Source organism: Mchenga conophoros, linkage group LG12, assembly GCF_057382185.1.
Source record: "Mchenga conophoros isolate Kocher_MC1m ecotype Shallow Benthic linkage group LG12, M_conophoros_male_GT1.1, whole genome shotgun sequence".
NCBI lineage: Eukaryota > Metazoa > Chordata > Actinopteri > Cichliformes > Cichlidae > Mchenga > Mchenga conophoros.
This window is the reverse complement of record NC_140537.1, coordinates 21,662,187-21,686,626: the sequence shown is the minus strand read 5'-3', so window position 1 is coordinate 21,686,626 and position 24,440 is coordinate 21,662,187. Positions and strand designations below refer to the sequence as shown.

At 40.9% G+C, this 24,440-nt stretch overlaps 1 protein-coding gene across 2 annotated transcripts in view; it reads right to left on the bottom strand.

Moving 5' to 3' along the window:
* Positions 1–24,440, bottom strand: part of pcsk5b (proprotein convertase subtilisin/kexin type 5b) — an 85,843-nt gene that overhangs the window by 38,021 nt on the left and 23,382 nt on the right. For both annotated transcript variants that reach the window (XM_085294526.1, XM_085294527.1), the window contains exons 5-11: positions 23,217–23,293; positions 17,783–17,871; positions 15,643–15,815; positions 12,367–12,579; positions 10,615–10,715; positions 4,457–4,560; positions 2,327–2,444 (exon numbers count right to left, since the gene is read on the bottom strand). In XM_085294526.1, the coding sequence (XP_085150652.1) occupies positions 2,327–2,444; positions 4,457–4,560; positions 10,615–10,715; positions 12,367–12,579; positions 15,643–15,815; positions 17,783–17,871; positions 23,217–23,293 (875 nt within the window). The remainder of the gene's footprint in view (positions 1–2,326; positions 2,445–4,456; positions 4,561–10,614; positions 10,716–12,366; positions 12,580–15,642; positions 15,816–17,782; positions 17,872–23,216; positions 23,294–24,440) is intronic.

The window sequence follows — 24,440 nt, the reverse complement described above, 5'->3', positions numbered from 1 at the left end:
AAAGATTCAGTTTTAAGCGTTGCAATCACGACCACGACATTTTCTAGTTATGAAGCCATGCGGTACAGATGTTCATCTTTGCCAGTAAAATTGCCCCGAGGCAATTACAAACTAGCCCGTGATATCAAAAGCGATTCCAGGAGCGACACTTCCTCGCATTTGGCTCGATAATTGATTGAGAACAACAGTAACAAAGTGGCTTATTCCATTAATAAAAATAATCAGCTTTGGCTGTTCAGACCGTGTAATTAATGCTGGTCTGCTGATTATTAATTACTGCTAAAAAACATCAATTTGTTGTGACTGATGTGTTTGCAAAAGACCAACACTGGCCACCAAGATGAAAGTAATGATTTCCGCTGAGAAATGCTGCTTAAATTACCCGAGCTGGTACGTTAAATTAATCTGTCTCACATCGGTTAGAGCGGTGAAGAAAGGAACGACGGCGATTTATAATTAAAAGCAGCACATGAGCAGCACACGTTTTCCTGAATGCGGAGAGGAAAATAATCTACGATAATCTTTCCATTTGTCCCTCATCTCTATCTGAGCGTTTCCATAATGGAAGTCTGAGCAGCTAATTGACGCAAATACTTTTACATAAAGTACAAAACAGAAACAACTGTTGGTGGTGAAGCAGATTAGATGGAGCGAATAACAGTGAACACACTGAATGTCCGTTTTGATGACCATTTGGAAAGCGGTCAGCGGTAACATCTGGGGAGTCTGGAGCCGACAGAACAGCTCTGCTCTATGACACCGCACAGATAGCTGAACCGTGCGTGCTGGGACCGAGCAGATGCACGGCTGATTACCACCAGTCTGATTGCACTCGGATCATGCAGTTTTCCTGCTGCATACTCCAAGTGGTGCTGAGATCAGCTGCAGACAGACATTACCAAACGTGGTCAGAGGGGCCAGCCAGAGGGTGTGTGGGAGCACAGCAGTGAGGTGATGACTGCACTTATGTCGCAAGTTGCACTAGAAGCACAGAATACACGCCCAGAGAGATGTGGCAGCAAACTAACTGCACATGTGTGCCTGCTGTCGTCTTTTCTTTATTTTTAAACAAACTCTTGGGTTTATGGAGGAGGTCGTTTCGCTCCTTTTGGGACGAATCCAGATTTGAAAATGTGTCACAGATAAAACTTTTATGATTGTTTTGCCTTCACTTCAGAAGCAAAAAAAACAAAAAACAATACAACGCCTTTTGTTTCTGGTGATTGCTTACTTTCTTCTTATTGTGGCTTAATGGAAGTGTTACTTCTGTTCAAAAACAATGCTTTAATCCCATTCACAGCACATATATTTCTTCATTACCCACCAGTAAGGATTGCTTAACACAACAGCCTCCGACAGGAGTTAGACTTTTACATAAGCCTCATATGGGCTGGCTTGTGCACTGGTGCAGAACAGACAGAATGACAGTGATAATGGTGCAGTCGCTGGCCACTGAGCCTTCAACTGAAAGCAAACCAGTTCGGGGCCCAAGTTCAGCCAGCCTGCCTAACACAGAACAGAGCTCAGGCTTCCAGCTGCATCAAGAATAACAAGTGAAGCCCTGGCTCTCTCTATGCAAGTGTGTGCACATATGCGTGTGTGTGTACATACACACACACACACACACACACACATAGTAAAGGTCTTATGTGAGAACCACCCTGCCAGAACTAATGCTTGGCCCCTATCAAGGTACAGCTTGCACAACTGCACTCTGAAACACATGCCAGTGCAAAACACCAGAGAGAGAAAGAAATAAGAAAGAAAATAGAAAGACAGTACAACTGAGAGGGGGGAACAGATTGAAACAAAGAGTGGGGGCGGCAGGGGCTCTCACAACAGCTTACAAAATCTGACTTAGCCAGAATGAAAGCATATTTAATAAGACTTGTTGGTATATGAGGACACTAGATGGGATCAGATTCCTTTGTGTCATAGAAACTGTACATATACATATACTCTTTTAACAAATCACCCTAGCAGTAGACATCCATGATTATTTAATGCAGGAACACCAAGCTTTTAATTTAATTGGCGAAATTTTAAAGCTCTTTTAAAACTGTTGCTACAAAGCTGGAGTGATCCAGCTTTGTAGCAACAGTTGGGGGAGGCTGTTTCCCATATCCCGTGCTTCCTTAGGGATCATTTTGGAATACCAACTACGAACATCGCTCATCAGCTTACAGAGTTTAATGATGCTTTTGTGACTGAACGGAGTAAAATTCCTGCAGCCAGGTTCCCAAAGTCTGATCTCGAATCTGCTTCAAGTGTTTTGTCCACATACTTATGACTTATAAGAGATTATGCAACCTGCCTTATGTTTTACCTGATTTGTCGGTCTGCACTCTCCACACAAACATGTTGAGTGGGAACTTGCTTCCATCGCTCCGCCTCCTTCACCATCGCCTCGGCATCCATCAGGCCGAAACCATACAGGTGGCTGACTGCAGGAAACAGCAGAAAGTCACAGGTAGTCAGGCCGATTTATTCGATTGTTTTTGGCTACGAACAGTTTGTCAGAAGAGGGTTACATCTTAAAGCTCCTTAAGAAGATTTTGCGTTTTTAAGCAGCCACAGTACAACATCGGCGTCAACATCCTTTTACAGAATCTGGCCTCACTGGGTAGCACCAGGTTGGACGAAAGAGGGGTTTATTTGAGTCACTGTTGCCTTCCTATCAGGTCAAAGCAGTCTGACCAGTCCTCTCTGACATCAACAAGGTATTTTTACCCAGACAACTACAACTCCCTGGATATTTTCTTTTTTTTGAAGCACTACGCCACATTCAAAGTCACCTAGCTCCTGTTTTTTGTTTTTAAACCATCGGTCAATCTCATAACCAGTCTTCAAATGACCATAATAAAAGGCAAGCGGTTTCATAAAGAAGAGAAGATGACTTTTGAGGTTATGTCTGATGTGTCACAGTAGCACAAAGCTTTCACCAAGTACGGGTGTCTGAAGACAAACAACAAAAAGAAAAAAAAAAAAAAAAAAAAGCTCCATTTAAATTGTACGTGCTTCACATAACCATAGCTCCTCAACAATTTTGGTCTAGCGGGAAAATTCAGATGCTTCCTGACAGATGAGAATTAGTCCAGACGCCGCTATAACACTTGGGTGATAAAGGGTTAAATCACCTTGTTCCTCATTGTGATGCTCATTGTGAACTTAAGCAGGTCATCTTAACCACACCTACACCTCAAAACTGAGCATGTGATTGCCTGATTAAATATGTTAATGTGTTCATGAAGAGGTGTGCCTAATATAGTGGCCGATGAGTGTAGTTGCTTTTAGAGTCCTACAATTGTTGCCCGAGAAGAATCAGAACGCGTCAACCAAAGTGAAACTCTATCACGTACGTTTTAAATGCCCCTCTTAGTCAGAAAAGAGTTAGAAAAAAATAAGACTGCTTATATGTACAGCTAATCAAATATGAATTCCTTTCATACTTCCTCACCCCTCCTCCTCTCCTCTGTCACTTGGAAAATCTCCAGGCACACTGGGCCTGCAGCTTGGCTGACCCTTAGTTCTCCCTCTCTTGGTTTCTCTCCAACACACACACAATAATACACACACACACACACACACACAGGTACGCACTCAAAGTTACAAAATAGCACCCACCACATGGACCCTGACAGATGGCAGCTGGCAGCGCCGTACTTAAGCAAGCAAGAACAAGACATTTTTGGAAACTTCTCATCAGCCGCCTTCAGAATAATCTAATAAAAATATACATTTTCACAATGCAGTAATTGGTTAGTTAAGATCTGCTGAAAAAGAAATTCCTTACATCATCCTCCTGTGTTCAAACTGATCTGACTTTTCTAACACAGAGCTGTTACGTTTCCTTTTTACCTTTACCGTCAGCTCCACCTGCTAGAGAAACAGCTCAAAGGAAGCTTTATGTGAAAGCTCTACTGGCTCTGTTCTGTGTAACGTTTATTTGTTTGTTTGATATTCTGGCGGTATGAAACGAAGAAGCGCAGATTCCCAGCAGTAAATCAAAAGCCTCAAACAAATATCAAACACTTCTAGGGGGGGCAAAAAGTCAGCTTTATAAAGACAAATTCCAATTAAGTTAAATCAACTTTATTTCAAAGACGTTTTTTAATGATTATCACCCATCCAGACTTCAAACACCGCTCAGTGAACTTCTTGAAAATTAATTAAAATCAGTCACATAGGACTTGTAACCGATTATTTTTATTGTGTAGAGGCACTGATAAGATATTGAAATTCAATGTGGTTCATGGTTGAGAAAACACTGTGGTAGATGGTCTGAATTCATAAGCAGATATATTTCGATGCTCTCTTTTTGAGCAAGAAGTAAACAGGTTTGGATGCAACAGAGATTCAAGAATTTTACTGCTTTCATTTACGTCTGAGTGAGTGAGTGAGTGAGTGAGTGAGTGAGTGAGTGAGTGAGTGAGTGAGTGAGTGAGTGAGTGTTTACCATTGTAACCAGCAGCATTCGTCTTCCAGTCAGGAGCGCTGAGGTGTCCGGCTCTAGAGGTTTTCACAATGATATGCTGAACGTCTCTCCATGATAGCAGAGGACTAGCAGAGGAAAACACAAATAAAAAGAAATCCATCGATTTATTAACGAAAAAAAGAAGAAGAAACTTTGCTTAGCTGTCCTACACTACCGCTAAATATTTGAACTGCCTTCACAAAAGCAGGAAGTTATCCAGGAATGATAACGTTGATTAGACATTAAAAAAGGCAGAATGGAGATAAAGACAGACAGACAGATCTTTGTTGTGAGAGTTAACAATCAGACATCATCGTGGCGGGGAGGGGAGGAAGAGGCGGCCGTTGGCTAGATGAAAGGAACGTTGGGAAAAACAAATCCAGTACAAAAGGTGAAGCGGGTTAAAAAAAACAAAGCAGAAAGACGAAATGTAGGTAAAGAAAAATGAATATACAGTAGGTGGAAAATTACTGAGAGAGAAAATTACAGAGGGCGTAGATGGAGGGCGTAGATGCTTGTTCCGTCTCTAGTTTCTTAGATCTCACGTGAGATCCATTACAGGATGGCAGCCATGTGTCTCAACTCCTTTGATGTCCAAATGTTACATTAAAGGAAAAAAAACCAGGAAGAAGTGGGTCACCAAGTTTCCTGGGATTCCCTTCCATCTCATATGCTGGCCAGATGCTCTGTTCTCTCCCCTCATGTCACTCCCTCACCATCTGAGACCTCCAGAATTTGCAATTCCCCAAAGCTTTTGACCTAAAACTATGATTTTAGGCTTTCAACCTCACATTTTAGTGTTAGAGCCTAACAAAATAGACCGATATCTGCCCCAATTTCGGGCAGATATAGACAGGAACGAGGCTTGTTGAGTTGCTAACATTAGAGGAGCTACCTGCGGTCTGTGAAACCTGCTGTACAGAGTTTTGTTTCACCGCCAACTGGCTATGCCTGTGATATATGCCTCCAAGGAGGAAAGCAACACTGATGGTAACCTGTGTTTGTCGCTAATGGCTTACTTATTAGAATGAATGCAAGATAGATTAACTCTTCCTAACGGTTTACCTCGTATACTTATTCATCCTGATAGTGCACCAATCAGGTCAGGCAAACAAAACATTGTGTAACAAACCAGCATAGCAAATAACCAGCAAATAAATAAATAAATAAATATAGATAAAATAAAATAAAAACAAAAAAAAAAAAACAACCAAGCCACAGAGGAGGTGCTAGCGGCTGGTGCTGTGCGACTCAAATGTAAACAAATGACCCCACTGTAGCGCTTGCTAGCTGTGCTCCACATGACAGAAAGAGCAAACAGTGACAAACTGACGCTTGCTTGGTAAAGCAGGACTATAAGCAGTTCGTTAAAAAGCTCCAACATCCCAGGTAGAAAATGTTTGTGGGTTTTATTGTGTGACAATTTTGTTAGAAGTTTGAGCTACTTTAGTTATTGCTAATCATAAGTGTCATGCAGCTGTTTTCATTTCCATGTAAAAACACTACAGTAGACTGCTGCTGGCAGCTTGTTTCAATAGATTCACACTTTAAATGTTGAAGTGTGTCAGTGGTAACAGAAGCTCATTGATAAACTACTCACATTTAAAAGTTACTGCCTACAAGCTAAAAGCATTGATAAAACATTCACTACATTTTTAAATATTCATTCAGAAATATTGTTACTGCTAATTTTCTTAAAATGTGATATAATTTGGGGGCCATATTGTCTACCCCCCTACCCCTATTGGAACCCCAAAAAACACAACAACCAGCTGATCCAAGCAGGGCAGAGCATAAACAAGAAAATAAAAAAAACTTTAAAAATAAAATACATGTGATGAATGTTTATGTTTCATGTGTCTCATCAGGAACAAAAAGATTTTTTAATATCCAATTTTTTTAAGTCTTAAAAATTCCACACTCGTCAGGTTCCAACTTGGACCCAAGCAAACCCTAGAATACTTACTTAAAAATAAATAAATAAAAAAAATCTTTTAAGAGCTTAGAAAAAAAAATCTGTCCAGCATTTCTTTCTTTCAAAACGCTGATTTAATATAAAAGATGGACACAGTTTCTGGGTCTGATCAGTAAAACCAATGCAGAAACAAAATCTTTCTAGAAGGAAGTCTGAAGGTACGGCTTAGAAACGCCTTCAGAGACTTAGATGAGAAATTATTTGAAGCATCCTGTTTATGTTCAATTTCAAAAGTCGCCAAAAATGTATCTTTGTTTCTCCTCTGATACATCGACTTCTACCTCCATCTTTGCTGCTGAGGAATCCTCCCATAGATTTTAATTTCACATTCTTTGACTTTGAACGCCCCTCTAATAATGTCTCTAGTAGTAGCGCCTTAAACCTGCATTATTTATGATTGCCAGCAGAGGTTGAACCCCCTGATTGGTTAGCATCTTAGAAAATCTCCCCTCTGCCCCCTGTCATAAGAGCTCAATAAATAATCTCCTGATGGGTTAATGGGTCTTTATCATCATTTTTGTGTCTTATTTAATTCCAGTGTGATGTTTAGTTTGTGAATTATGGCCCAAATTGGAGTAAAGTAGGTGATAAATTATGTTATGGTTTAGGGCAAGGCTCCGTCGGGATTGGCAAGTCTCTACTATATGAGCAGGAAGTGTCAATGAGCATCTCAGTCAGATCCACCCTTTAGAAAGCACGTTAGGCACAAAGCATCAAGATGGTGTTCAACTTCCTCAGCTCGAGGTCTTAAGACAGGACTTCACTAACCTACAGCTGACACCACGGAAAATATAATCAAATTCACTTAGTTATAAGAGTTTATAGTTTAAGCACTTTTTGCAGGACATGAGGACGATTAGACAAAAAAAGGAGATTTTACAACACATTTTCTCTTTTTTCCCCTTTTTAAATTTCTAATAAAATCCAGAGAAAAGAAATCCCCACAATGCCAAGAATGCAACAAGACATTTACAAGCTGTTACACATGCCCAAAACTCACTAATGCTCTCGATGAGGCCAGACTTGTAATTGTAGAACAGACCTAATGTCTTAAAATAAAGTCAAGTAAGAAATAAATAAGGGATGGCAGCACAAATAAGTCCAATGAAAAGTCAGAATAATTAATGGTCAGATCAATATTAATAGGCTTAGCTGCCAGTGTGTAATTATGGGTCCATAAATGTTTTATGGTCATTAATTAAAAGTGACTTTGGCATCGTTATCTAGGCCATGACTGCCTTCCCATAAACAAGCCAATACTAATTAATGGAACAGCTCACATGCTGGGGGAAACCGGCAGCAAATCAGACATCTAATATAGGTTTCTTGGTGCTTCTCTCAAGCGTAATTATGGCTGAAAACACACAGGGGCAATCTGAAGGGAGACAGCTAAAAGCACAGTGACAGAAGAACGAGAAGTGGGTGAAGCAAAACACTAAGACTCCATCTATTCTCTACTCTTACTTCAGTCCAGTGATACAGTTTTTCATGCCACTCTCTTTAATTTTAAATCTGAAAATGTAGGGGGGGGACTGAAATCCATCTGTCCCTGTTTTGGTTTCTTAAAATCTCCCAGTAGATGAGGTTCATATGTCAGGCAGCTCATTCTCATTTCTTGTTCTTTCGTCAGTGAAGCCTTTGGTCTCCACGTTCACTCTCTCTAACGTTTCTCCATTTTAAGGACACAAAGCTTGCTTTAAAAAGCTTGCCGTGCTAAATCTAGCACTCACTGAAACATCTTAAACTTGGCAAAATCCACAGAGAACATCACATGGGGCAGTTTTCTGAAGTTTCCCATTCCAATCTTTGCTCATACCAACAAAGATTGCCTCAAAACGGAGATTGTAGTGAAGTCTAGCATAAGGGCATCTTGATGTGTTTATCACAGAGTTTGCTCGCCCTCATTCACCAGATAAGAGCCGATATGATCAGTACGAGACAGACTTTTTCTAAACAGTTTACCCTTTTCGTCTTTCATCCTATCCTTTTTGAATAAATAGGCATGGAGGGGAAAAAAAAGATTTTGGAGGAGTAAGAACACAGAGCATTGTGACTATAGTAAAGGCAGAGAAAGTACCACAGAGACGACGTGAATGCCAGCAAAAGAAGAAAGCAGGCAGACAAGAAACAGTGTGTGATAATCTTGTTGAGGAAACAGGCTTATGTGTCCAGCACTGCCTGGAAACGGAGAATATTTTCTACAGGGAGGATTTGGATTGGATTATCCAGGTTAAACGAAGTGACCTCAGCTAACTGAGCCGCTCAACATGTGATGATGGGCCTAATTCAGAGTCTCTGCACCTGCACTGTTTCCAATTCATGAATGTATCACACACTGAGCCCCTCAACAGGTTTAAAGTGAGAACAGGCCAGCACAGAGCACCCAGGGCTTTGAGAAGACATGAACGCTTAACTGAAACCAACTGGGGGACAAAACAAAGAAAAACCTGTTTGTTCTTAATATCTGTCTCCTATTTTTCTCATCTCGCTTCTTCACATTGGCACTTTAGTCAAATCTAAAAAGAAAATAAAAAGTCCCCGGGAAAAAGACGCCCAAAATGTCCTATCTGCTTGTTACAAATAGCTTAAAAATCCAGTAAATCTTTAGTGTTGACCTTATTCTGCCAAATTAATTTAGCTGGCACAGTTTGGGTCCACTTGACCTGTTATGGCTCGGTCACACTAGTAGAATGAGATTGGATGTAAGTGTGTGGTTGCAATCACTCTCACACAGGTCGACAAAGGTTTGCAAATAACTATTGTCTAATTTATTTTTTAACAAAAGTGTGCTAACATACTAACATGCTGAGTGTGTTGTCTGCTTCTAATTGTGGACTCAATTCAACTGGTTGCCAACTGCTTGTATTCTTTATATACTTGGATATAAAAAGCTGAAGGTTGCTGAGCACCTGTGTCATTCAGCAGCAGCTGCGTCACTATTTGTGGAGGAATTTCTAAATTTTTGCTTCACATCTGTGGGCTTTGAACTGGGCTCTGAATGTAAGTAGTTTATGTGAATGCCTGTGTGTGCAGACACAAAGAGATGTTTACCTTATCATGGTTAAATCTCTATATTATTGCAAAAAGAAAAAAAAATGCAGATAACGCGACACAAACTGACAGCAGACTGATTGTCTTATTGCCGTTTGGTCACCTTCACTATCACACACCACCAGCGTAGTCACAGACCTGGTCCCCATCTTCAAAGCAACCGTTTCAAAAGCAGCGAGATCCAAGTTTGCTGCACACTGTTGCAAAAATTTTGGTTGTGCTGCCATCTCACTGTTAATGTAGCATTAGGGAGAGGTCATTAAGATAAGATAAGATAAGATAAGATAAGATAAGATAAGATAACCTTTATTAGTCCCACACGTGAGAAATTTGTTTTGTCACAGCAGGAAGTGGACAATTACAAGGTCATTACAAATACAAAGTTGTTTACAGTGATAACGCCTCCATCAACAGGGCACGAGGGGGTGACCGAACACACCAGCTCTCCAGATTTAAACCTGAAGGGGAGATTTTAAACCAATGTGTTTGGCAGCACTCTTCTAATGAGGGAATGTGCTCATCCATCCAGCAGAATCAATGCCAAGGTCTACTGGATTTTCTTTTAATTTGTCACATATCTGTGGATGTTCAACGCAAATTTCTGACAGTCAAACAGGCTTTACAGCAGCTAACAAGCATCCTGTATTCATGCATTTTTTTTCACCACAACGCACACTCACAAATATGCTGAGCTTAAAGTGCAGAAGCAGCAAATGTGAATGCATCACTGAACGGATGAAAGTTTATTGCACATTCAAAAACAGGCACACGCGTTTTTTTCTGGCCCACCATCCAACAGTAAGTTTACACGTCACTAGATGTGCCGCTGAAACTGAAAACAAGCAGATGATCTGTTATCCAGTATGACCTCATCTTGTAAAACTCTTTACAGCTTCACAAATGTGGGCTGATAAAAAGAAAGACAGCATTTCCGTGTAATTAAATGCATCTGTCCTGCTGACTCTGACAAAAAAAAAACAAAGAAAAAAAAAGAAGAGAGCAACTTCACGTGGTGCCTTTTACACACCAAAACAGGCCAGAGGACAAGAAGGCATTAGAAGGTGAGCACAGGGCAAAGGGATGAAGTGAAAGGATGAGGTTAAGTGGATCTTACTTTGCCTCCAGGGCCAAAGCAATTATCGCAGCAGCCATGGGAGCTGAGGCTGACGTCCCTGTGTGACTGTCTGTACACCGATGCCTCAGGTCTGTTGTGATCTGTGGAAAGAGAAGTGAAGAGAGTCAGAGGCAACAAAGAGACAGGCGCAGGATGATGAATCAACGTCAAAGATGATAAAAGAGAGGATGAGGAATCAGAAAGCCGTAAGCAAACAATGAAGGAAACCATGAGAAGGGCATTACAGAGGTGGAGGAAAGGAATCAACAATGACAGTACCGGGAAGACCAGAGGGAGAAAAAGACGGGAAGAGATTGAAGTCATGAGGATCAGCAGGATTTAGACACACCTGAAACTCTTTAAACTACCATTCCAGCTTTGATACGCTGCCTTTCTATAGATAACGCGCACACACACACACACACACACACACACACACACACACACACACACACACACACACACACACACACACACACACACACACACACACACACACACACACACAAAATCACCAGATTCACAGGGAATAAGTTTAGTGTTAAAGAAGAAAGGAAAACACTGTAAGAAGTATAAAGTAGCATAAAAACGTGTTATTAAAAAGCTGCATGTTCCCTTTGATTGTATGGACTTTAAGCAGCGAACTAGTCAGACAGCTTGACAGTCAGTTAGCCAAGGAAAGCCTGGCTAACTTCCAGTCTTAGCCCTCATCAAAGGACCTTTTCTGGACTGAAAAGTTTGGGGGATTATCTGAAGAGACACACACACACATATACACGAGAACAGAAAGTGGTTCAATAGTATTAGAGTCGACAGTATGTGCCCAAGTAGATATGCTGACACTCATATATCAAATATATGAAGTTCTACTGTGAACAAAGAGTACACAGCCAGCGATAAATCATACACAGCATGCGTGTTCAGGGGTGTGTGTGTGTGTGTGTGTGTGTGTGTGTGTGTGTGTGTGTGTGTGTGTGTGTGTGTGTGTGTGTGTGTATAGTAGCATCAGTATGAGGAATGCAACAAGACGCTGCCAGACAAGCCAACTCGAAGAGGCCAACAGGCACTGCTCATCCCAGCAGGTCAGCGGGACTGATGTGGTTGATCTGAGTTAAACAAGGCTACAAAACTGGACCTACAAGCACACACGAGGCCAGGTTCATGTCAGTTTTTATCATGCTGCACCATACCTCCATCCATCCATCATTTAACTCTGTTAAAGGGGCAGCATTAAAGGCAGAGAAGCCTAAACCTCTCTTTCCCCATCCACCTCCTTCAGCTCTTTTGGGAGAAACAGATGTGTTCCCAAGCTAGCTGAGAGAAATAACATCTGCAGCATGTCCTGGGCCCACCCTGGAGTCTCCTACCAGCAGGTCATGCCTGGAAATACTTCACCTGGGAGGTGCACAGGAGCCATGCTGTATGCTTATTTGAAATTATACTATACTGGGTTTTCCTCCATCTATCCAGCCATCCATGGCAGCAGACTGAGCAAAAGAGAAGGGGAAGACCAAAGCATTCCCAGGCCAGTCAAGATACATAATCCCTCCAGCATGTCCTGGGTCTACCCCAGTGCCTCTTCCTGGTAGGACATACCCAGAACACATCACCCAGGAGGCATCCTAGCCAGACGCTTACATCACCTAAACTGGATCATTTGGATGTGGACAAATAAATGTGTGGTGTTTGGTGCGTAACTGAAATCATCAGTCATCACCCATTGGTGCTTATTTTCCTTCACTCAGCACTTACAATCTTTCGGTCGTAGTTCTCCCCGCTGCTGTAAGTGGTGGTCAGTGTAGACGAGCACTCCTCCAGATACCAGGGCTTGCGTCCGCTCTCAGCCGTGCTGGAGATGGAGATGGTGTAGATGGAATTGGTGTAGCCGTCACAGGAGCAGTGGTCTCTGCTGCGCCCGCCGTTTCCTGAAGCCCATACAAAGATGGAGCCGCGGCCCTTTCTCCCCTGACAGGAGAAGAAACAAGAGAAGGTTTTTATTAAAAGACTTCAAATTGTCTTTGTACTTGGAGGCAGTTGCTGCCCGCTAGACCTTTGGCTTTATTTTAAAATGATCTTTTAATGTATTTTAAAAATGAAAGCGATAGATTGAAGAATTGCTTGAAGAAAAAAGAAAAAAGAAATCTTTACCAGCAACAGCAAAAGAGCAGAAAAAGATCAGAGAGAAGCCAGACAGTTAAAGTCCTCAACGATCTTGTGGGTGTCTGGCAACAGAACTGATGTTATCTGATCCAAGTTTAGTAATCATAATGTTTTAACTGGCCAAATACTGTGGATGTGTGTGCCTGCCTCCACCTAAAAAAAGAAAAAAAGATGTTGGCAATGCTTGGAGCCATGCTGTGTAAGTGAGGGTTTTTAGGATCTTGGACTGAGCGAGGTTCACTTCTGTCTTGTCACGTCACTGCAGCAGAGCATGCAGCATCGTTTACTGACTGACAGACGTTACTGGAAACTATTACGTTCGTTTTAAATTGCAATAATTGAGCTACAGGAAATTACATTAAAAAGATGCACGCTTTCCTGAACTGTACATTGCATTGTATGACGTCTGAAGTCTGACTACACTTCATTAGTAAAAACTATAAACTTAAATTTGTCAAATACTTTGTATGATTAAAAGGAATTGCATATCAACAGTAACTCAGGCTCTTCAATTCCCTTAATTCCACATTTTCTACCCTTCAACTCCGTTTTTGTTGCTTCTTGTTACTTTTTTTTTTTTTTTTTTTTTTTTACGCACCGTCTTTCCCCTCTACTCAACATTTCCATTTTGTTACATCCTAGAGAAAGATACTGTGTTTTGCTTAGTATTCTGTGGCTTTTCTTTGAAATTGCCACGTAAACATCAAAGCAGTCACATTATAATGTGAAAAGAAAGCACTGAACAAATACAGACGACAGATCACGGGCATTGCTTGGCAGAAAGGAAGCCTTCACGACTTCAAGATGGGAAGTTTTTTATGTGCATGTTTTCCAGATTTTAGGCCCTGGTTACATGGGCGTAGAGAGACCGCCTCAACCATCTGAAAACAACCGGTTATAAGTAAACTGCATTCTTCGACTGACTGGTCAGTGGGTGCTGGAGGTTGCTGCCAGTGGCTGTGAAATCAGCTCCCGAAGCCCGAGCCATGCAGGCAAGTCAGAGACCTGTCAGTTCCTCCCTCCCTGCCAACCACTGATCGCTAAAGCAAAGTATGCATCCACTGCAGCACCGTATACCTCTTTGTGACGAATTTTATTCAGCAACTGCTAGCAGCCATTCATCAGCCAGTAAGGAAATACTTTTTTCCCCTATGTGACCAGAGTTTGCCACAGGACATAAACATAACACAAACCGAAAATACAAATCTTGGTGTTCAGAACATTTAAAAAAACAACAACAAACAAACAAAAAAAAAATCCCAGTCGTATTCAGAAAATCTTCCTAATGGAGAGCCCATGTTAAGGGTGAGCCTCACACTCACATTAATACAATTTTGCCTCAGTTTTTTCTTTTACCATTTCAGTTAGAAGGTATACTTCCACATTTGTTCAAACTAATTTTGATCTACACCGCGAACCCAGCGGAGACACGCTGAGGATGTCACAGTCAAAGTTCACCCAGGAGTCAGCAGAAGAGATCTCTGACAAACACACGGGTGCTAAAATTCACAACGTTTGTCAAGACACACTCGCACAATAAGCGCACTAACACACACAGACACACACAGACATAGAGCCAGGAATAAAAGGTAGAATGGAGTTCTTCAAAAGGGGGCTTCTGTCAGGCAGCGATAAGCGAGCGAAGCCCTCTGTGAAGGGAGGGTATCAGACAGGAGCAAATGCTGACAGATGAGAGGGACGGAGAGCGCTTTGAAGAGCAGTTATGAAAAGAAAGAAGGGGACAAAGAAGAAGAGAGGACGATGAAGGAGAGGAGAGAGGCGATACACGGGATAAACAGCATTCATTAGCAGCTGAGAAAAATAAAAAAGCAATACCTCCACAAATAACCTTCATTAAAAGTTCTATTCATTAAAAAAATAACTGATCAAGTCAAATTAAAACAGCACTTCAGAAAACTATTGAAAAAAAAAAATCTGCAAATGTGTTAATGGGATTTCCCTCTTACAAAATATACACAGGCAGTCTGATTAACACCTAAAACAACAATTCCCATTCAAACAATCGCATTTAAACTGGGACAAGCCAGGGTATCTCCCCACAGCTGTCAGTGTTATTTCTAACACCTTGGCTCTCTGTGATAAACTGCCACTTCAAGATATGCACAAGTACTTGTTACACTCACAAACATGCCATTTCCAGTCAGGCTCAAACGGTTGGTGGGCATGCAAGGACACACGTGCCCTACCCATACCAGTGGGACAGATATCCCCCTCACTTCACCTCATGTTAAAGGCCAGCCTGTCATCAACAGGCTGGCCTGTTCTTCTAACACTCACAGCCTGTTCCATCACTCTTTTCCTTCTCTCCCTTCCTTCCTGTTTTGCGACAGGAGCCTTTCGTTCTCATCTTCTAGAGTCAACCAGCCCCACCGATTCCCCTCCCTCCCTGGATCACCCCTCAAAAGGTCAACATCTGCTTGCCCAGAATGGAAACAGCCACCTAAAGTAAACTTTTAATGTTAATGAGCACATTTGTGAGACATAACCAGTAAATGACTTCACCCCACTTAACCTCTGATATTGCTTTTTCGCTCCACTCAGCCGACATCACAACACCAGCTTGCAGTTATGCAAAACAGGCTATGAATATGTAAATGAATATATGCTAATAGAGCAGAGCTGCTCTCTAATGTCCGGAGGAGCTTCACAGGTAGAGATAGCCTGGAAGCAGCTTAGACTACAATTATATTAGCGTGAAATGCACATCTGCTTTGAGTGTGTCTTTGTGTGTGTGTTTACATCTTTTCTTGCCACATGAATACTAATGCCAAAGTCCTGTTTAAACAATGAATCACATGTTTACTTGTTTCTACATGTATACGAGAGTCCATGTGTACGTGTACCCACCGTGCGGATGCCATTGTCAAAGGCCTGCCTGGCCAGAGTTGCTGGTCCATCCACGGTCTTTCCGTCATCATCGGGTCCCCAGCTGGCACTATAGATGTCGATGTGCTGTGGGTTCAAGCTAAGAGATCTGGCCTCCACCATGTCCGTTACATCTCCATCCAGCATTCGCACACCTGATGCATAAACACAGAAATAAAGCATGCATTTGATCAAGTTACATCAATAGAAGAAGAAGAAGAAGAAGAAGAAGAAGAAGAAGAAGAAGAAGAAGAAGAAGAAGAAGAAGAAGAAGAAGAAGAAGAAGAAGAAGAAGAAGAAGAAGAAGAAGAAGAAGAAGAAGAAGAAGAAGAAGAAGAAGAAGAAGAAGAAGAAGAAGAAGAAGAAGAAGAAGAAGAAGAAGAAGAAGAAGAAGAAGAAGAAGAAGAAGAAGAAGAAGAAGAAGAAGAAGAAGAAGAAGAAGAAGAAGAAGAAGAAGAAGAAGAAGAAGAAGAAGAAGAAGAAGAAGAAGAAGAAGAAGAAGAAGAAGAAGAAGAAGAAGAAGAAGAAGAAGAAGAAGAAGAAGAAGAAGAAGAAGAAGAAGAAGAAGAAGAAGAAGAAGAGTTTGTAAAACCTCTATAATTTCAAGCATCTATGGAATTACTGCTCATAACACGTAGCCTGATTCTGTTTCAACAAACAACTGGTGAAAAAACAAAACTAATAACAGAAAAATAGCTGAACCTTCATTCAACACACCGATTACCGTAGTTTTCGGGTCATAAGCCGCTACTTTTTCCCCCACACTGTGAACACTGCGGCTTATACTGACATGCGGCTAATGCATTTTTTTTTCATGCGGCCAAAAACATTTTGCCTGGTAACAGTAGACCAATAAAATTGATAAGTAGTATATATACGGTATATATTTTTACGGGTTGTTAAGAGATGTAATTGTTGTGTGTGCACTGTTCTGTAAAAAAACCATAAGCAATGTAATTTGTGTGTTACCGATACGTACGTATACTTAAAGGTAGCCGTGTTACGGGCGCTGTTCGAGGAAAAAAAAGCATTTGCAGTATGTATTTTGTATGTTACCATAACGTTTATGTTACCTTACGGATTAAATTAAACGTTAAAAATCCTCACGTATAATATTTCTGTGTAAGTATCTCATATTACAAGTGAAACGCATACAGCTTAAAATCCGGTGCGACCTGTACAAGTACAAAATTGATTTTCTTTCTAAAATTAGAGCATGCGGCTTTTAATCAGGTGCGCTCTGTAGTCCGGGATTTACGGTAATTACAGTTCAGGCTCTCAATCTGATGTGAACTCAAGTTATATCCTCTTTCAGCAACATCCTCAATGAAATAATTATTGGGGCTGCTTCTTTATACAACTTTGAATTCTTTATTCCCTCAGTGATTTTTAAGGCATCCAAGAGATTAAATGCAAAGCAGCCCAAAACAATGATGCTCCCTCCACCATGCTTCACTGTGCGTTTGGTGTGCACAGTCAAAAGCTGAATAGGTCAAAGTTTTCTGGAACATCCAGTGTTTAAAAACAAGACATGATTCAGTGTTTTTGTTTTTATTTTTAAGAGCAGCTGACTCGAAATGGCTTATATGGCATAGAGGTGTTAAATGAGGCATGTTGAGCACAACGATTCATGTGTCACTAGTTGGTCATACTGTGTTCATCTATAATTGTAACTTGAAGGAAGATATTTTTTTAATGCAACATTAAAAATATTTGAAAATGTCATTAATAACATTTTTAAAGAATTAGGAGACACATATGTACAGCACATTTGTGCTACGATGTCCTTTGAGGTCTAATGACATTTCAGTTGTCGGGTTTATAATGAATATAAACAGAAGCAGCTAATCTGTCGGTGAGATTATGATGTGCATGAGATATTAAAAAAACCCTAACATTTAGGGTGAGCCAATAACTCTGCATAGGTTAATGACATTCACAAAAGCAGTGAAACCAGAAGAAACAAAGTTCAGCAGTGGCAGTTCTCTTCAGCATCCTTTGAAATGCATTAGAGGTTCTTAACTCTTAATGACACTAATAAATCCTTATGACGTAGGTCTCTGCTGAAAGAGATGTCATGTCAAACATTGTTGATAAAGTGCAAATATAACATATCGCTCACCTCCTATTCTGGCATTGTAGGCAATTCCCACAATGCAGTGGGAGTTGTTTGCAGCTGCAGCAACTTCACCCGCACACCGTGTGCCGTGTCTGGGGAAAGAGTGGGAATGAAGAAGCTTATTACAAAAATCTAAACACACACACACACACACACACACACACACACACACAGATCATGTAACTGAGCTGGAGAATGTCCCAGATGAGTAAATATATACACAAGCAGAATCACACACGCAAACCACCACATAAACATGCTGCATCTGAAGGGGAATCGACAGACGTGTAACCGCGCTTTTTCATGGACAAATATGTACATTTCTGCTGAAGTCATCATAAACTATACGCTTGAAGTGTACAAATGTAAGAAACGCTACAAATATTTCTGCAATTCTTGTTTTTTCTTTTCCCTGACAGAGGATGAAAGAGTAGGTACTTCATCATTTGTAATACTATCAGGACAAATGTTTGGAGTAGTCAATGTCAATGCTCCCCAAATGCGCACGCGCGCACACACACACACACACAGGTCCTTTTGTGATATTTTCTGAGCACAGCATGCAAGTAATGTGCTCCCTACGAGCACACAGGAAATAAATGAAAAAAAAACTAGTATGTTAGACTGCTCACACTTCCTTTGACAGTTAAAAATACACACATGTACACACAAAAACACACACCAGGGTAACATTCCACCAGCAACTGCAGTGGTGACAATCGGCCCAGGCCAGGGACCAGCGTAAACAAACATGGCATGTTTGCGTCCGCCGCCTGCTCAAAAAACACCACTTTCTGGATCGACACAAACACACTCACACACGCATTCACCTCCTGCAGAGAACATCTGCATCATCCCGCCTCCCCCTTGTCCCGGAAACAGCTCTGACCGTTGCCACGGAAACCCAGCATCTAGCTATCATGAACACCCCCCGACCCCAGGGGAGTCAGAGCAAAGTTTGCTCCACAGATACACGATAGACTCAAATTATCTGTAATCACTGTCCTCACTTAACTAAGGTGCTGTGTTTCTGCTACTATTAATCTAAATAAATTTAAAAAAAGAAATACTTATAAGCAGAAAATCTAAATTGCTTCAACATCAAAGATTTCCAAACTTTTGGGGTCACAGTTTTCTCCCCACTGGGGGGCCACTTTCCCAATTTACAACCTCATAAACCTAACACTGGTAGGGCGAATGCCTATTTTCACATTAGAAGCGACTGGAGCCATTTCAATTTTAAATGTTTTCAGACTAAACACTTCAGACAATGATGTCAGAGTTTCTGCTCGTACAAAGACAAAATGGGTGAGAGTAAAGAACACACTATGCTGGCTTTGTTGCTGTAAATGGTTCCAATTTGCAGATTTGCACTTGAAAACAGAGCGCAATCCTTTACAGCAAATTATTTTGGGGACCCCTTTGCCAATAGTCATAGTAATGCTCAAATTTTAAGCATTATGTTTTACATGATAGGCTGTTTATCAAACCATTACCACTTGACAAAGCAACTTTAACATGACCTTTGTGTCACGCACTGGATCTTTTGATTTATGCTCAATTTAATCCAGCCTAGATATTAAATGCATATGCCATATGTAAAGGTCTGGTAACCTTCAGATTCTGTGTCCATGACACAGTGAAGTTAACACAAATGCAGCTGTGAGGGTTAAAGTATAACACATCAAATAGCTGCACATCAGTGATAGGCCTCTTTATCAAAGTTAATGAGCCAAGCTGCTGGCTCCTTCTTTCAAAATGCTTCAACAGTCCCAGCCCACTCAGTTCACTTCACTCCAGTAATCCATAAAATCGTCTGTGTGGCCGTCTCTCCAGTCTTTGTTTGCCTGTATTTTCCATTTTTTGCACATCTGTGTCACAGCCACTCGGGGTCTCTTAGTTCACTTAGAACTATGTATTTGTGCAATGAATGACTCTAAATGGGGCTGTTTCAAAAGAAGACAGAGTTTTAACTTTTTAACTTTGTAAAAAAATTTTAAAAGGGTAAAGCCATCAGATTTTGTTTTTGTTGCTTTTGGCCCCAGTGCAAAGTATTCTTGTTGGTTCTTTATGAATTAGGCTCGATATAATCTCTAATTTTTTTGTTTTTTATATTTCTTGGGATTGTTTCACCCCAATCCATCTGAATATTATTACTAAATCTTACATTTTCAAGTCACTTTGTCAAACAGAGTCGTACTGTTGTATAAATAGTGGTAACATCAAACCCAGCAAATGGGGATCCTAAAAACCTATGATCCTAATTGTAGGTTAATGAATAGGTTAAACAGAAAGAAAAATATTGTCCTATAAAATTTTACCTCCTTAACCTAATCCACAGTGTGTAAAACCACTCGATGTCAATACACTCATAGATTGTAATCAACTTAGAACTGTTTTCTTACCCCTCCCAATTCCAGTGTGTAATCCTACCTATGGTGGGACCACAGTAGGACAAACAACTCCGGCCACCATCTGTAGTGAGTGTAAGCTGTCAGTCTGCTTTTTACCTCAGCCATCAATATGTGCTCATGTTCAATTACTCAAAAAGCCTCCAAAGTTAATTTGTGAAATTAGTCTGAAATAACTCGATAAATCCGTGAATCCTTCTTCCGTCTGATGACAGCAATGCTAAGGTGAGTTGTTGTCGATTTCCAAACTTTTTGTCGTTACATGCAGCTGTTTTTGCTGCCGTTAGCCGCTGTTAGCTGTTAACCCAACATTGCTAGACTCACAGACACTTAGCTGGAGTTACGTTGGCTTATAACCAGCTGTTGTTATTAATTAGTGGCTTTTGTGAGCCATCTTGAGATTGTGAGGGACGCATGTCTAATGTACTGACAACAAATAATTGCAACAATATCTGGAAAAAATGAGCATTTTTAATGCAGGTTGTTGTGTATCATAGAGCTCCGACTTTAGTACAATAGGTGAGGCTTGAAGATAATGGAGAGGATAAAATTTTATTATTGGATTGTCTCTTTGCGCTTTTGCTTTTTTGGAGAGGTGGACCCTTTCTCAGATGATAAAATATGTGAATGACCCTTTATATCTCGAGTCTGAAGGTCAGACACTAATTAAGTTTTGTTGGGAAGCCCCACGTGCACCTACAGTTTCTCTTCTCCTCCCAATTTGGCATTCTCAGCCACTGTATTCAAGATGAAGGGGCAACATGGTGGCTTCCACAAACTGACGCCCATTCCTATATATTTTTCATGGATTAATTCTAAGATTATGAGAATGCATCAGTTTGTAATTTCACACTAACTAATCAAAAAATTACAGACTGTACCTTTAAGAGCATCTAGGCTGATGCGATTTTGATATTTTTTCCCCCATTTTTGTCAAATTATATTTCAATAAACTGTTGGTAATATGCACTTTCACTGTTAAATAAATAAATGATCCAAAGACAATACTTCAGAGAGGAAGAAGGAGACTAATATAGTGATAATGCAGTTGTTTATCCCCTCCTGCTTGCTGCTTATACACATAGACATCATAAATCCACAAGCATTATGTAACTGCTGACAATAATCTGCATTTTGATCCCAGATGTAGTTAAATTTAGCTTATCCCTTTACATAGCTAACAGATTACGTGCCTCATGTATTCAGATAAAATTATCTGCAGAAAATCATCATATAGAGAATGATAAACTCAAAAAACAAAAATAAACCAGATTTCTGTTCCACATGCTTCACAGTCAAATATAAATCCAAACCCAAACAGAAACCAGCTCGTTAAGCTGCATCGTGGCCCTCATGTCTCTTTAAGACAACGTATTACCAGCAGGGACTGAGCCATTGCCACGGCACTTGAGCTGCTGTGCCAAATACACATACACACACACCCAAAAATCACTCACTGAGCCAAACTGGCACAAGACAAGTGCACAGGCAAGCGAGTTCCAAATTACTTCTTCATTCTCAGCTGACTGCAGGTTTCCCCCGACCTTATAGACAGTACATTTGCATAATGACTGAAACTAGCACCACTGAATGAACAATGGGCTCTGAGGTAAGTTTCTGAATCATTAATATGTAAACTGTCATGACCATTGACCAACAACCACTGATCAAAGCTCATTGATCAGTGACCATGAGTACTGTTCACAGAGAGTTGGGGAATGGCTGCAATCACAGCATTGTAATAGGGCGAAAGATGTACCCTTAGGCCCCCTCCTCGATTCAGAGATGGTCTTTCCCTCTTCTTTGTAAATGGACTCTTTGACTCCCCGCTCAAACCAGCCTTCCTCCCTGTTCAAGATGTGTACATCCTTATCATTGAAAGTGTCCACTGGCCTGTAGGTGTTAATAGACTGCCGAGTCCTGGCCTGATGAGTTAGCTCTTCTGTATTGAGCCATCTGCTTCATCAGAGGTTGTTTGGTTTCCCCGATACACCACACTACTCTGTTTGTGTCGGGGGACCAGATCCTTGATGCGGACAAATTTTTAAAACAGCGTGTTTTGGTGTTTGAAAGCCAAAGATATGCATTGTTTAGAGAAAATGTTTCTCGACAGTCCCGATACTCCTGAAACATATGGGATCACCATTTTTGCCGAGGCAACAGTTGTCCTTCTTCTCTCCTGGATCGGCTGGAGAGAAGAAAGAAAGCTTTCTTCAGGTGCCTTCCCAGCTTTGACAAATGTCCAGCTGGGATAACAACATTTACTCAGGGCCTTCTTGATGTGATGTTCTTCTGCTTTGCTGGCCGCTGTATCTGTAGGGCTGGTGTTCGCTCTGTATTGTACCGTCCTGAGGACACCCAGTTTGTGCTCCAGTGATGAGAGTCGAACCTTAAATACTGATCCATATGCGTAGGTTTACAGTACACAGCAACATTTAAATGTCCCCCATTACTGATGGAAATCTCACAGCTAAGAAGGCTAAACTGTCATAAATCACATCCTCCCTGGTGAACTTAATGCAATCAGTGGTTGTTGATCAACGGTCATGACAACTTGCATATTAATGACGCAGAAACTGACCTCACAGCCCATTGTTTGTCAGTGGTGCTAGTTTTAGTCATTATGCTAATGTACCTTTTATAAGACTAAGAGGAAACTGCAGTCAGCTGAGACTGAAGAAGTCACTTGGATGAGCGACGTTTCTCCCACTGAAAAAGCGACGTCCAGATGAACAGAATCAACTCTTTGGGATTTCCTTACCTGACTGATTGAGCATGCATCAAGACAAATATGCTAATATAACTCACTGCACCACAACAGAGTCAGGACTCAGCAAATACAAACATATTGAAGCACAGAGCTTGTTTTAGAAATCAATGAAGGGAAAAAAAATTATCCTGAAGAGCTTTTGGCAAAAACAAAACAGTGAAGCCACATGCTTATTTTCTAAAAACCCTGTTACAGTTAAAATTTAATTTCTTGCTCTCTCTGTTATGGGGTAGATTTCCTTATTTATTTTCCTTACTTGTTCTCGTTGGTCGCATCATATCGAGGCATGGGATCCACATCGTTGCTGTTGACATCATAGCTTGCCTGAGGGTCCTGGAGGAGACATGGAGGTCAACACAAGTATAACAAAACATCATCACACACACACACACACACACACACACACACACACACACACAAAATATCAAGCAAACAAGTGAATTCATTAGTAGAGTAGCTTCTCTAACCCAATCGAAGAGTTCACATCAACACGACTCACAACAGTTTTGTAAATCGAATGCAATCAGAGCTAACCCAATCTGCGGCACCACTGGCCCTTCGGCATAAACAAATCTAAGCATTAAGAGTAGCTAATAACAGCAGCGCAAAGAGGGTGTGAATCATTTCATCTGCGCAGCTGATTGATGGCTTTACCTGCTGCCTCAGGCCAACAAGTTAGTTCAACTATCAGTTCTCGGTCGTAGGTAGACATACCTCAGCACGCACACACACTAAAGTATGAGCCCACAGAGAGATAAACATGTACACACAGCATAACTGCACATCTGCAAGTTTAAGGAAGTTTTTCTCTGGAATTTAATTGCAGACACATGATGGGCTGATGATCCAAATGGCAGCAAATATCACTACCTAGGTCATCACATGACTGCTGTCTTCTGGAACACGACTTGGTTACATGGTAAAGAGAAACAGTGTGATTACAAAGCAGAATTTGTATTATTAAAATCACAATTATAATTGTCAGATTTTTATTTTTGTTTTCTCCACATTTACATAACTAGAAAAAGTTGCATTTCCTGCAAAAATGCAGTGTGAATGCTGTGAAGTGAAATCTAAAAACAGCAGAAGAAGGAGAACCATCTGCTGAAAACACTGTGTAGAAGCTCAACTCTTTGCTGAAAACTGCTGTATTTGAAAGGGTACACTGAACAGTGTCAATAAAGCGTACATGCAAGCGGGGAAGATGTGCGGCAACCGCCACAGGTAGGATTCGAACCACGGCAGCTGCTCATCCCACTGAGCCAAGCCAGTTCTGGTCACAAAGAAAGATATGATGAGAGGCAAAATGTACACTGTGCAGAAGAAGCTGAATTGTGCTGAAAAGAGTGGAAAATCTAAACTTTCTGCTGAAAAAAGCTGAAAAGAGGTGAAGAAGCTGTAGTTTCTTCTGAAAACAGCTGAAGAATCTGGAATTTGTGCTGAAAAGAGGTGAAAAAACTGAAAATTCTGCTGAAAAGGG